We start from the raw sequence: 14,904 nt of genomic DNA, 5'->3' as shown, positions 1-14,904 counted from the left end.
AAGGAGGTTACCATGAACCACCCAAAAACCGGAGAAGGTCCGCATTTAAAAACGAAAAATTGATATTCGATGATATATTTACAGTGTTCTCCAGAGTATCGGAGATCATACAAGCCAAAAGGTCCACTTTCCACTGAAACGAATTCCCACAAATTAAATAAATTACGGGCCTGCCATTTATTCTCGGGAAGGAACTGTACATATCTATATTCTGGTGACTCGTTAAAGATGTACTGTCCCTTGAAAATCACCAAAATCATAAAAAATTATTTTTAAATTAACTTGCTCATTTTGCAGTAACATACAAATTATTAACTTGAGCATAGAAATTATTAAATTAAAAAAATGTGTTCCCTGGATAATTGTAATAAAACATAATATGTAAAATGATGTTTTTTATGGGTAAGCATTTTTTAAATACATTAATTTTTTTACTTCAAAATGGGCAAGTAAATTTCAAAAATGATTTTTATGATTTTTTTTTTGTTTTTTGCAAGGAACAGTACATCTTTTAATAAGAGACAAATGTTGATAAAATCCCTTGCCCATGTACACAAGCATGACCAGGATTGGACCAGGATTGACAGTGCCAGCGAGAGGTCCAGGGTACACACGACCCCTGTTGGGAAAGAAAGTTAGGACTATAAAAAACATTCACTATGTGAACACACAATGTCAAATAAGCATCAGCATGTAACAATGATTCATTAAGCAGTCTTACGAGAGCCACAGGACCATGCTGTAGTAGTCAGGTGAGAAGACAACTGGCACTGAAACAACATAACATGTACATGGTGAATTTCATCCTCATTTTGATGGTGTTTGATGCAAAAGGGGTAGTTTGGTTTATCATATGGGAGGGGTACACTTGAAAAAGGAGTTTGGCTGAACTACAGAAACATCCCTAGTTACAGGCCGGCACTGACTGTTCAAATATTGGCAAGGCACTTATAAAAAGCAATAATAAAATGTCATACTTACTCTACAACTGAACTTAAAGTTAACATAATTATTTAGTTAGGTAGGAAGGAACCAGACAGTATTATTGATACTTCAATCATTCAATATTACACACAAGTTCTAAACTATTGTTCTTATAATGTAACAAGCTATAATACAGTAGTACAATTAAGCTAGTAGGCCTATTGTCAATTTCTGTTCTACAACTTGGCGAGAGGGTTGTGTCTATGGAAATGTTTTTGGATTATTGCAATTAAACAAAGTAAAAAACAAAAATAACAGTATACAGTAATCCCATTTTCCAGATTTCCTTTTTCAAAACTCTATATCAAACATAAAACAACAAAACATTATTGCTTCATCTAAAAAACTACAAAGTTTAAAGATATACTGACTCAGACTGTAGTAAAATTGAAAAATACTCAACTGACTTAAAACAGGCCAAATAAAAAAAAATTACTTGTTTCTCGTCACCTTGCTCATACATTTTCTCTGCCTCACCAATTTTTTTTTTCTTTTTTTCTTTCCTTTATTTTACAAAATGTACACAAATCTGGCTAACTCCTCTCTCAACTGTTCGTGGTTGGGGATACATATGGTATGAATCATGTCTAGTTATTTGTTTTCGATGTGTCTACTTGGTAAAAGTGAGAAAGTAGTAGCTGTTTCCCATCGACCATCTTGGATTTGCCATCTCGGGGAAAAAAAAGTTCCCTCATTCTCCTTTTTAAAAAATATTAGGACAAGAAACTACTTTTTTTTTACTTGGCCTTAGATTGCTCACTTTAAAAAAAATGCTATCAGCTTCCAATGAGATAGGTCTACAGATCAAAATAATTTATTTTTTGCTGATTTACAGTGCAAATTTTTAATTTAATAATCAATTATTAATTACTGTACACACCAAATTAAAGGTCCACACAAAATTTAAATACAGTATTATTTATATAAATCCAAGGGAAATGTTTCCTCATTGTAAATTTCAACTGGAAGTTAATAACTAATTTAAGTTGTAGCAAGCATATTCTTAGCCTAACACAGGTAGTCAGTATATCTTTAAAATAAAGACAAAATATAAACTGTCAAGACGGGAGATTAAAATTGGGAAGCACCAGGTAACTATTATTATAAATTAAATAAAATACTAGTATCTAACACGACAATATTATACTAAAAACACTTACATAACTTTTTTTTATAAAATGAATTTTAAGTAGTTTATGATGCTTAATAGCAAAGACATTTAAAAATAAGTACTGTATCTTAACCAACAATTTCTGCAAAGTAGCTGAACCCAGCATCATTATATGATTAAACAAAAATGCTACATTAAGGTATTCGTCAACATTATACTGAAGCAGTAAGCTGACCTTTACCCTTTACAGGTTAAGGTTTAATTTTATTATTTTTAATAAAGTTAAAAGACGTCTGATTTGCTGACTTCTTAATTTTCTTAATTATCAGATTTCTAGGACACATAAACATAGAAATGCAGAAATGCCTAACTTGAGTTACTACCAAAATGGTATCTTAAACAATAGAAATATAATATGAATCAATAAATTAAGACAAAAAAATTCATGGGCGATGTTACTTTTCATGATTATAATTATCATGGGAAAATTGGGTTTTTTTTTTTTATCTCATTCAAAATATTGAGTATAATCTAGTACAAATTGCACAACTGCAATGAATTAAACCAGAAAATAAAATTCATTTAACAAGAAAATGTGACCAACAAAATATCAGTCATGTTCCCCGATAATTAGGCTCTAACCATGTGATCATAATATGTAGCCCTGTCACATGGTTATTAAGTGACCAATGACCAATCATCTGATCCTAGGTTCAAGTTCATGTTTTATTTTTTTTAAATATCATTCTTGTAGCCTTTCAGCTAAATTGTGACCGCTATATAAAAAACCCCACGAATTATATTGTATATCAATGTGACCTTTCAATGAATGTGACCTTTATTAAACATAATTGACTACTGACCCAGCACTGTAACATGTCTTGGGCATGTCATGTGACCCCCGATCAAGTGACTCACATCAACCACTTACGGCATGATGAATATGGAGGTAACTTGGAAGACAAAACTTAATTCTTCAACTTTCAGCATCCACTGTTTAGATAGCTGTTAGCTTTCTCTTCTGTGACTCTGTTAGTTCTGGATGCCAGAAATCCACTATAAGAACCAATCTTAGACTACTGCCTTCATGCCAAACCTCATGCTCAAAAGAATCATCAAAGATCATTAGCTTTCCTTCATGCCATGTCCTGAAAAACATTAAAAGTCAACAATTAATCCAGCTGTCTAACATGCTTAGGTGACTGTTTGAGAACCCATATTCAGTGGTGGTGGCGGGGGGAATTTCCCCTCCTCGTCAGACAGGTCTGGACCCCCTGCGTCCAACTTCAAGTTAAAAAAAATAATTCGCCTCTCGAAATATTATTATTTTGGATTGCCAATCCCTAATATTGTGGTCTAAAAGCATGATTTGGACAATGCTATGCCATTTGCTTTCGATTGCGCGACGACGGTAGAACGTAATGACGTCAGAAAAAGTCATCTGTGCATGCGAGAACGTTAAGGTCATCTCTTCGAGTAGATTCTGGAACACAATTTGTCCAAATCTATGTGTGCAGAGAACGCAGGATGCCAGGTAGGACCGTCACGCATGAGTAATTCCGTTCTAGCGTCGTCGCACAAATCAAAAGCTCTTAAATCTTAGATACAGGCAGTTTATTAAAATCTTTAACATTGCATTCATTTAAAAATTTGATAAGTAAAACTGTTTCTTTTTGCTTCTTGTGTATACCAATTTTCACTGTTTTTGTTTTTTTTTTTGGTTTTTTTTAAAAATCATTTTTTCAAATATTATTTCATATTCTAAACATGTTTTCAACTGTTAACTGGACCTTAAGGAAGAACAATGAATATTGATTAAGTATTCAGAATAATTCCATCTATCCATTTGAGTGTTGTCGGTGGGAGCTGATGTGGTTGTGGGGTTTGCATTATAGTAGAGATCTACTAATACTGTAGCAGTCTATTTACTGTACATACTGTCACAATGGAAATAGCCATGGTAAATAGCGGCAAAAGTCTATTAGTGACAGTTGCCAGGTTGAATAAAAAAATTCTTTTATCGTGGCCGGCCATTATGCCATTTGCTTATTTTTGGAGTAAAAAAGGTAGATATCATCTGATATTCCAGGGATAAAATGATTATACTTCAATAGAATGCATTATTAAAAATACTTTTTAAAGAGATAATTCTTGTATTCAAATGGGAACTTTCGTGCTCAACAGAAAATCTGTCAAGTACTTTTCGTATTCGGTTGGTTAAATAACACTAATTTTTCGTTGAGTTTGTACTTAACATTCAAAATACTTTGTTGAGTTTGTTCTTAATGTGGTTAACATACTCAATGGATAAGTTCCAATCGAAAACGCTAAATGATTGATAAATCAAAAAATATCTCATTACTGCACTTGACATCTCAATAGGTAATTAGTTGCTAATCGTCATCAACGTAAATCCCCTGCTTGGACCCCACCCGATGAAGAATTTCCAGCAATATGATCTTAATTACAACATTTTAATAATCATATTTTCTATTGGGTTAAAAGTATGTTTTTTTCTATTGCATTGTTGGTGTTGAAATTAATTATTGCAATATAATAACAGTTAATAATAATATTCTCAATTTTGTAATCTGTAAACATGGAAGAATTCCAGTATGAACAACCTACCTAATATCATCTTTGACTCGTATCCTCACCCCTTCTGGAACCACGAGACCGAGATGACTTCTTAGGCGGCAGTTAGTTGGGCCACAATGAGGCCATATATGGGTCCCAGGCTGAAGCACTGAATACTTAATTTGGCCACGCTTGTTGGTAGTTGCCATGGGGATCTGGTCTAAGATTTTGCAAGTCTGTGGTGTTTTCTTACAATTAGCCTCATTCTTTTTACCTGAAAAATCAAAATTAACTTTAATTCTTGCTTATTGAAGTGACTTTCTATTTTTGCCATATAAATCAACTTAATGATAAAAACACAAAAATAATAATAACAACAATAATTATAATAATTATGTCATGTTAAGGCACACATATCCATCCATTGTTCACGGCGCCATTTCCACTTGCAGAGGCAGCCTTTTCTACAATGTTATTTTATTATTTATTTACTCTTTTGTGTTTCCGAACCTCTACCTAGGTGGCTTAAACAAAGCAACAGGAAACACATTTGCCCTGCCACAAATGTGCAGGTGCTCTGAAGCTGCAATCGGGACAGTGGCCCCCTAGAGATAGATGCAAGCCTGACAAGGGAAAAAGGTGCTGTTTATTATGATATGGTCTAAATATTATTGGACCAATCTTGGGAAAATTATTGAAATTACTTTTAATATTATTTGGAACACATTTCAAGTGATAAATGTTTTTTCACAGGTTCTGATCAATTAGATTATTAATGCTCTGGAAAGGTTCATTCCCATCTGCAACAGTTGGGAATGAATCAAATACCTAAAAGAAAGAGATTATATAAAATAATGTGACATGTACACCCAGGTAAAATCAGAACCAGATTCTAGATGTTACCAACCTCGCTGGTATAATGTAAACTGTTTCCAATCACCACTCTCACGGAGGTTTTCGACTTCTGGTACAAATGACCCGGTTTTAGAATCCAGGTTTGCCAGGCCTTCATCACGTATAACTTTCCAATTATCTTCAAGAAGCTGAAGGTACAGTAGAGAGGTAATTAATTAATAAAAATTTTAAAATATTATAGCGGATTTCAACAGACATTAGAAAGAATCATCTTCACCACCTCTCCACCATCAAATGACTGAATTTAAACCTTGTTAAATAAAAGCTGGTACCAATGGATACAGCCCTGATTTTATTTAAGTGAGTGAACTAACTGCTTATGATCTTTAAGTAGATAGAGAGTGAAGATACGCGTAACATAAATGAGAAAGATTATCCCCACCCTGTCAGCATGAGCACAAATAAATGGTACATATCTTAATAGTGATACAGGCCTCAGTAATGTCTGGAAGTGTACAAACCAAACATAACATGCCTTCAAACTCTGGTTAAATTTCTCCCAGCACATGCCTGTGTAACATTTTATCTTGTCTAAATCAACTATTAGATTTTAAGAATTCACTAACTGCTTATGATCTTTAAGTAGATAGACAGTGAAGATACGTGTAACATAAATGAGAAAGATTATCCCCACCCCGTCAGCATGAGCACAAATATATGGTACATATCTTAATAGTGTTACAGGCCTCAGCAATGTCTGGAAGTGTACAAACCAAACATAACATGCCTTTAAACTCTTGTTAAATTTCTCCCAGCACATGTCTGTGTAACATTTTATCTTGTCTAAATCAACTATTAGATTTTAAAAATTCATCATAAAATTTCATATAATTTTAAAAGTATTCTATAACCTTATTGTTTACGTTACCTCACCTATCCTCTTTGTGCCATGTGGCACCATTGTCTTATATTGGTACTTACTTTTGCATACTTTGAAATAAGAGCAGATTCTGGGGTCCACCACGGCTTGGATGTCAACGAATCAACATTGTACAATGACCGTTGCCATTTAGACATGAAGAAACCTTTATCTGCAGCCTCATTATATATTTCATACGCCTGCAACAAAAAAAAAAATGTAATAAAACTTTTAATAAAATTAGGTAAAACAGTAAGAAAAAAGCAAAGATAAAATTATTAATTATAACAGGTCAGGTAGGGCAAAACATCACTCCCATAATGTTTTTCCCGACGCAAACTCGCATCAAAATTTACAGCCAGTCACGTGACGTACAATGGGTGTGATCAGTGTTAAAGTATAGGAAAGGGTAATGTTTAATTGCCCAGCATTAATGTGAGAAATAATGGGCAAGGAAAGGCACTATGATTCATCAAAATAGTGTTCATTTACTTATTCTAGCGTTTAACTCACATCAAAATAATATTATATTAAAACTGATAAAGCCTTCATTTTTAGTTTGCTTATTCTGTTAGTATAAGCTAGTATAAAAAAAGTATAAAAGTATACAATTTTTCTCTTGTTGTCGGAAACACACTCGTGCTATGTTAATTTAAATGTAACAACAAGGAAACCTGAACAAGCCCCTATGAGCCCACACTGGCGAAACTGCAATGCAACGAAAGTAAGAAATTTACAATGTGGTACCTCATCTTTTTTTCCCAATCTGTATAATGCATCGCCAAGGTGGAAATAATATTTTCCTTCTTGTGTGCCCTCCTCTCCGGTTGCTATTCCCTCCTTCAGCAATGGAATGGACTCTTCATATTTATTCTCTGACTTCACAATGAAGCCCAGATGCACCTTCGCATGACCATCTTTAGGAGAGAGTTGAAGAATCTATTGAAAAATGAAGAGATAACAATAAAGCTTGGTTTCCATGCAATTGCTACGAGCTATTATTATGGACAGCTTTTCGTGATTCTGATTGGTCGGTTGAATTGAAGAGCCTTGCCTATTACATTGGGGGACTGCTAAGCAGTATAACGATTGCACTTAAAATACCAGTTGTAGCGACAGTGTAGTGATTTTAACGAAGCCAGGCTTCAGTAAGAAATACAGGACACCACTGTTTCAACACTGCAATAGGGAGCTTCATTAAAAAGATCATTAAATCTATAAACTGAAGTACAGTATCTGCTTCTGCGGAGATTTGATAAAGCATAAAACACTGATCACATGACTAAGTTACCATCAATCTCATCTAGAAAAACAAAAAGGGTTGATAACTAAACGAAGCAACAGTCACATGTGATGGCGGTCAGAAGTTCCCAAATAATCACTTTCACTACATCATAATGCATAGACATACATATATCTTATCGACTGGTTATCACATTGAATGAACTTAGATATTTTAATGTATTTTTGAAACGAATAATAATACCTTCTGGAATATTGGTCTTGCATTGTCATTACTGCCACGAATCAAATGAGCAACACCCAGCTCTCGCAGAATCTTCACATCATTTGGAACTTTCTTATTTAGGTCTTCAAGTACAGAAACTGCTTTTACAGAATTTCCTTAAAAATATACATTAAAAACATTTTAAAATGCCTTACAAATAGATACTAGACATAGAAGGATGCATCTGTCCCTCTCTGGGATCCCCATAATTTCAATTCCTGAATCCAAAACTATAATAACTGCTTTAAAATTACAATTTAAAAAAATGATCAAACACATTGGACAAGCAATTCTATAGATATCTGGGTCTAGTCATTATTTATCAATATTTTAATTAATGACTTACCTAGAAATTTCAGCCTATCAGCTTGCGATACCAACGCCTCTCTCAGTATTTCCTTTGGGCAGTTTGGTGCCCTTGCAGCCTCATCATACGCAGTAATGCATCTATCAAAAAAAATATGTAAAAAACTCGGAAATTTAACAACTGGTTTTGTGACTTTTCATTGACTTTATAACATAGAACCATACAGTAGTACCACTGCCTTCCTGTTACAGTGTTACTTTCATTGCAATACTGTCACTTTCAGTGCAGTAGCAGCTATTCCACTAATGACTCTTTTATCATTCCCTTGGACTTCTCATTTATCTAAAATTTAGAAATGTGCAAACTGTGATCAACTTACGCATTTAGTAGATCGTTACTGCGCTGCTCCTCTGCAAGGGCATTCAGTGCATTGCCGCGCCCCAGGCGTGCACGTGGACTCGCTGGATGCACTGTCAACAGTTTCTCAAAGCGTCTTAGTGAAGATTCAAATTTTTTCTGCCGAAAATAAGTAACGTTACTTGCAAATTAAAGTGAATGGCAATGCAAAATGATAGGGGGATAGGAAAAAAGACATAGATCCCACATGAAGGTTTAAATCTTTCCTCTAAATTTACAAAAATGTGCAATCAATTGAACTATTAACTTCAAATTGTTAAACCTTGATTCAATTTATTTCCATTTATTTATTTGAATCATGAGCCCAAATTATAAATATAAAGATACATGTTTACGAAGAATAATTTACAGTAAAGTTAGTCTTGTAAACACATATGCCAAAGCCTCTGAGTTTATGTGCTTCACATTTTACCCTGTTCATTGTAACAAATTTCTATAAAACACATACTCTGCTCCCTCAGTGGAATATCCCTTAATTTTAATGCAGTGCCATTTTAACTTTCTGTTAAGACTCAAACACATAGATCAGCTACAGAATTGAAACCGTAACCTTCCAATTTGAAGCCCAAAGCAATACCACCATGCCACATGCTTCCTAGATAATTACTTAAAGTAACTAACCTGTGATAGTAAGTCTTCAGCGATGTCTAATTCCTTTTCAATTTTCTTATCATATGCATTGGTGCGCCCTTCCTCAATTACTTCTTCTCTCCTAGTTTTTATTTTCTTACTCTTTTCACCTTGATTCACATCCGATTCCTTCTTTGGTTCTGGCGCCTTTTCTTTCTTCGGCTCTGGTGCCTTTTCTTTCTTTGGCTCTGGGGTTTTCTCTTGCTTTGACTCTGTTTCCTTTTCTTTCTCTGTTTTCGGTGCCTTATCTCCTCTTACCTCATGTGTTTTATCTTCCTTTGGTTCTTCTGGTTTTTCCTTCTTAGGCTCTGGCCTTTTCTCTTTCTTTGGCTCTGGAACCTTTTCTTTTTTCTGCTCTGGAGCCTTTTCATTTTTTGCCTCTGGTGCCTTTTCTTTTTCTGGTTCTAGTGTTTTCTCTTTTTCCAATTTAACCTGTCTTGTCGGCTCTGGTATTCTTTTTTCCTTTATGTTGGATTTTTCCTTTTGCTCTGCTGCCTTATCTTTCTTTGGTTCTGGTGGCTTTTCCTTCCTGGGCTCTGGTGCCTTCTCTTCCTTTGGCTCTTGTGCCTTTTCTTTCTTTGGCTCTGGCACCTTCTCTTTCTTTGGCTCTGGTACTTTCTCTTTCTTTGGCTCTGGTGACTTCTCTTTCTTTGGCACTGGAGGCTTTTCTTTCTTAGGCTCTTGTGCCTTTTCTTTCTTTGGGTCTGGTGCCTTCTCTTTCTTTGGCTCTGGTACTTTCTCTTTCTTTGGCTCTGGTGACTTCTCTTTCTTTAGCTCTGGTGACTTCTCTTTCTTTGGCACTGGAGGCTTTTCTTTCTTAGGCTCTTGTGCCTTTTCTTTCTTTGGCTCTGGTGCCTTCTCTTTCTTTGGCTCTGGGGTCTTCTCTTTTTTAGGCTTTTGTGCTTTCTCTTCCTTCACTTCAGGTACCTCTTTTTTCGGTTCTGGTGCCTTTGTTGTTTTTGATTCTGGTGTCTTCTCTTTCTTAGGCTCTGGTACCTTCTCTTTCTTTACTTCAGGTTTTTCACTTGATTTAGCAATGTTCTCTTCCTTCTTTTTAGACTCCTTAGGAGCTGTTTCTCTCTTGCTTTTTGATGTCTCTTTTATAGGCTCTGGCTTATCTCTCTTTACTCTATCATCTTAAGGGAAATCAAATGATTATTAAATTTGGGAAAAAAAAGGACACAGAGAATTTAAAAATTAATTTGTATGATGCACTGTTCATGACATTTATATTATGTAAAACATAGTTATGTACAAGAATGGTTCAGTCTTATATTCAGGATTCAATGGAACATATAGCAATTTTTTTTATATCATCACTAACCATCATCCTTTTCTTCAGTTTCTGACACAACTGGTTTCTGAGATTGGCTACTTTTGGATTCTGGGTCAACAGCACCATTCAATTCTATGGAAAGCAATATTAAATATTATGATCATATTTTCAGACTTTAAAGCAAAATCAAAACATGGAATGAATCTACAGCACTTTACCTTGAAGCTGTTTTATATCGATGTAACCAAGATGAACTGCAGCAGCAAAACCAACAATAGCAGCCACAACAAGCAACACTATTAGCTTTGTCAATATGCCACTTGAAGAGTCACTTGCCTCCCCCCTATCTCCTTTCTTTGCTTTTCCATTCTGTGAATTATCTGAGTCACCTGAAATATCCAGAAATAGTCATTAATTTGTTTATACAACACCTAATTTAACACAACATATCTCATTGATAAGTGTATGAAAGTGAATGTCCTTTTGAAATGAGTTGAGGTTATGAATATTCAAAGTAAAGTCTGTAAATCATAAAAACTAAATTGTTTGATTTGCTTCAAAGATAGTTAATGATTTATTTGAATTGAACGTTCTGATTGGATGAACAAAAAATGTTGCAGTGGCGTATCTAGGGAGGTGTGCACGCCCCCAAAAATGTTTGCTCCCCTAATCGCCCCTAATATGAGTAGTTAAAAAATTACCTTATTTGGTGACCTAGTGCCCCTCACTTAATTATCGAGCCACCCTATCAGCCCCCTCCCCTTCCATTTCAAGACTCCTAGACACGACACTGTACAGTCAAACCCTGGTCATATCCTATTTGCTGAATTTTTTCAAATGCTGCCTTTTATTTAATATGATTAATTAGTTAGGCCTAGCCCTGGCATGCTCTACATGTACATGGCCCATGCTTTCATGCATTACCTGCCTGTAACCTTCAACGTTTTTGGGAAATTATTTTTTACAAAAACATTAATCATATGCTATGCTTATGCCGATGACGGGCTTATGGCAACGCAAGGCGTAGGCCCAACCGGGGAAGCATTATTCACTGGCTATTTTATGTGTGTGTGTGGATTCATTTGTAAGCAAACATTCATTTCAATAATTTTGTAATTCTTTTGGCGTAACCCGAAAGTTCATTGTGTCAATAACTTTTAAGAAGAAACATTTTGAAATACGATCCACGTAATTTAACCTAAATCGTAATAATACACCTCAAAATCAAGTAATTTTCCCTCATCTATCGCCTGCCTAGGCTTCACATTCGCTGGCATAATAAGGTAATGCAAAGCGCCATCTCTGGTCGACATTAGTACCGTCATTAATCATAAAAATTACCGTACTCGCTTCCTATGCATCAGAAAAGCTTAAAAGTATTTGGAATATTGTTTGTTATTTAATACAATAATTTTGATATACATTATACTAAAATTTAATTATTTATCTTCCTCAAATAGCTGGATTACAGCCAATCTAAACTGCCAACATGATCTCAGAAGTCGGCCTATTTAATCATGTTACAATACAAAAATTGCTGTAGGATGGATTCTTTTATAGTAATATTTCTGCCGACTTGCGTTGTATGGATGTTTTACCAACCAGCTGAATAAATGCCTCCAAAACAAAAATATTCAATAGAACATATAACCATTTTTTATGTTTAGCAAACAGTATTGGTTCTTTGCAGATCAATTTTACTGTGAGAAATGTCATTATAAAAAAAGAGCAATATTGTACTCTCCCTTAGATTGATGAATAAAACATTGTTTCATTTGGCGACCCTACAGTCTCTTTTTGGGAAGCCAGCCTCCTTTTGTCGGTCCATTGTATGTCTGTCTTCTTTTTTGTATATATTGATGAAGCGAATAAATGAAATATAATGTTTAAAAAATGGTGTTCTAAATGATGAAAGGTAAGTATAAGGTTTTGGAACAATTTTTATACAAAATGTGTATACAAACTTATTTTACTCAATTTGCCATTCAGAATAAAACAGGGAAAACGTCCACATATCAATATAGGCCTACATTAAAGTTACATGTGGCACGCACAGGCAAACCAAAATGACAAAAATATTTGTTTACACGACGATGATGGCGAGTCCTTGAATAAGTGGAAACAAAGAGGTAACTAATAATTATGGGAGTACGTTTTCTTATTCTCAGTGGTGGCGCTATGGGGGAAAGGGGAATTTACCCCAAGATAATTTAATTTTCCTTCCCCATTCTTCCCCCCCCCCCCCCCCCCCCCCAAAAAAAAAAAAAAAAAAAAAAAAACATGCTTCGTCGGGGAGAAAACAAAACATCTATTTTCTAAATTGAATAGATAGATCTATCTATTTTTAAAAATCAGTTAAATAAGCATATGAAACCCCTAAATGTCATATTTTTCGGGGGCTTCGTCTCCCCAGGACCATTTTCAAACCATTTTTAGCGGCGTCCGACCACACCCACTTTGCTCTCATTGGGGACCTCGGTCTCCCGTTGACCATTCTGTGCCATCCCTGCATATATTCCATATATCCCCCTAAAATTTGTCCTTGCCGGTCATTTTTTCCACGCGCCCCTGCCCCCCCCCCACAGATTTCAGACACTCCACCAATGGCTCAGCTTGTTCTAATCTATTTGTACTCGTTGGTGGAAAGAAAAGCCTAGGCCTAGTGTATGCAAAAACTAGGTACGTAGCCCTTGTCTCGATACTTAACATTAGTATTATTAGTAATGCCATGCCTAGTAAATTCATCACGACATGCTTGTCTTTTGGAAAATTTTGTGGACCTAGGCTACGCATAGCCAATGCTCACATCTCGACGTAGGCTACTGAATCGCCTTTGTACTCCGCATCGATGTAAACATACCAGCGCTTATGACATACGTAAGCGTAGGCTTGTGACATCGGCACAAGCATAGCTGCTCAATGCTTATGCCTTTGATGTAACAAGCTGCCTGCGCATAGTCAATAGATCGGCGTAAGCACAGCCTATGATTAATGTTTATGTCTCGACGTAAGCATAGACACTGCACATTATTTAATGCTGAAGGTCAATTGCATGCATCTCGCATAGTAGACAGTTTATTTAACACCGTGACCATCTTAGCCTCGAATTATTAAATTTTATCTAGGTAGGGGCCTAACCATCAATTTTCAAGGCAAATTTTTGCCGACCTAATTTTTTCCCAGTTTCATGGGCTGCAAAGGAAGGCACACATGGTAAGATGTCTAGGCCTAGCTAAGGCCAATTGGTACAGAAGACTAGCTCCAGTGCTAGGCCTAGACTATAAATAAGCACATCTACCGGCCTAGGCCTAGCACAGACAGTCAATCAAATGTTGCCACAGCTCGTCGGTCAAGCCTATAGGCCTAGCGCTAGCCTAACCACGATTTTTACTTCGAAATCTCCGCCTTGGTAGGCCTACGTATAAATCACTGTATACTTACTCTACACGTCACTTCATTTACCCTATCAGTTACTTACCTTTGCCGGTGTCTTTCTGCCTGAGTCTTTTTCTGGGTTTTGGTGCCATACTTTTTGTTTATTTGACTATCCCGTCAGATTGAGATTAAATAAACAGAGCTGAGCAGCTTTCTTTCCATATCCAGGTCAGTATATATTGTCACACTGACACGTCACACAAACACACGACCGGACGCGGACGCTTATCGTTCTGAATCGCAAGTTCCGTGTGAGGGCGGGCAGGCAGTTATCTGTAGGGCCTACCTGTTGGTATCCTATTTTTGTCTCTCTTCGTGAGGTTCGTATTTATAGGATTCATTGTATTGTAGACATTTTGTTGAATGTTGTTTTTACTCATTTGTTAATCGTCTATTACTGTGATCTTAGAAATTGTTTGGCCCATTCCTGCAGTGTATGTGCTACTTAGCGAATTTTGGCCAATTTATGGAAATTGAAGTTGAAATATACTATACTTTTAAAGGTCATGTAAATGTTCCATTAAATTCGAAACTCCTTTTGGTGGAAAATATTAATATGTTTGATATTTTATGAGAGATAGATGTATCAGCTTCAAAATGGAAACGATTGCGCAGCCATATTATATTCTTTATTTGGAAGCTACACTTTTACAACAGTGGCACACGTAGAAAACGGTGCGTCCAAGAAAAAAATAAGAAAACAAACAAAATCAAAACATGACAAATCAAAAGTAAAAGTAAATGAGCTTAACAGAAAGTAAAAATCAAAGTCTTAATTACCCCTCCCTTCCCTTTTCCAATCCCGAAATCGAAGATACCCCCTCCCTTCCCATTCCAATCCCGAAAAAAAAAACAACAAATAAACAAAAAAAAAAAATAACAAAAA

At 35.5% G+C, this 14,904-nt stretch overlaps 1 protein-coding gene across 1 annotated transcript; it reads right to left on the bottom strand.

The window, feature by feature from the left end:
• Positions 1-2,890: 2,890 nt before the first annotated feature.
• Positions 2,891-14,211, bottom strand: LOC117119499 (aspartyl/asparaginyl beta-hydroxylase-like). Its single transcript, XM_033264329.1, has 12 exons — positions 14,062-14,211; positions 10,802-10,972; positions 10,632-10,715; positions 9,299-10,443; positions 8,640-8,776; positions 8,300-8,400; positions 7,933-8,069; positions 7,194-7,385; positions 6,509-6,646; positions 5,580-5,715; positions 4,724-4,946; positions 2,891-3,243 (listed from the first exon to the last, which is right to left on the bottom strand). Exons 1-12 carry the CDS (start codon positions 14,108-14,110, stop codon positions 3,093-3,095), a joined length of 2,664 nt encoding a protein of 887 aa, XP_033120220.1. The 5' UTR covers positions 14,111-14,211; the 3' UTR covers positions 2,891-3,092.
• Positions 14,212-14,904: the final 693 nt, after the last annotated feature.

Source organism: Anneissia japonica, unplaced genomic scaffold, assembly GCF_011630105.1.
Source record: "Anneissia japonica isolate Jap-2015-1 unplaced genomic scaffold, ASM1163010v1 scaffold287752_len1182401_cov188, whole genome shotgun sequence".
Classification (NCBI taxonomy): Eukaryota; Metazoa; Echinodermata; class Crinoidea; order Comatulida; family Comatulidae; genus Anneissia; species Anneissia japonica.
Note: the sequence above shows the minus strand (reverse complement) of the source record. Positions and strands in the feature narration are given on the sequence as shown.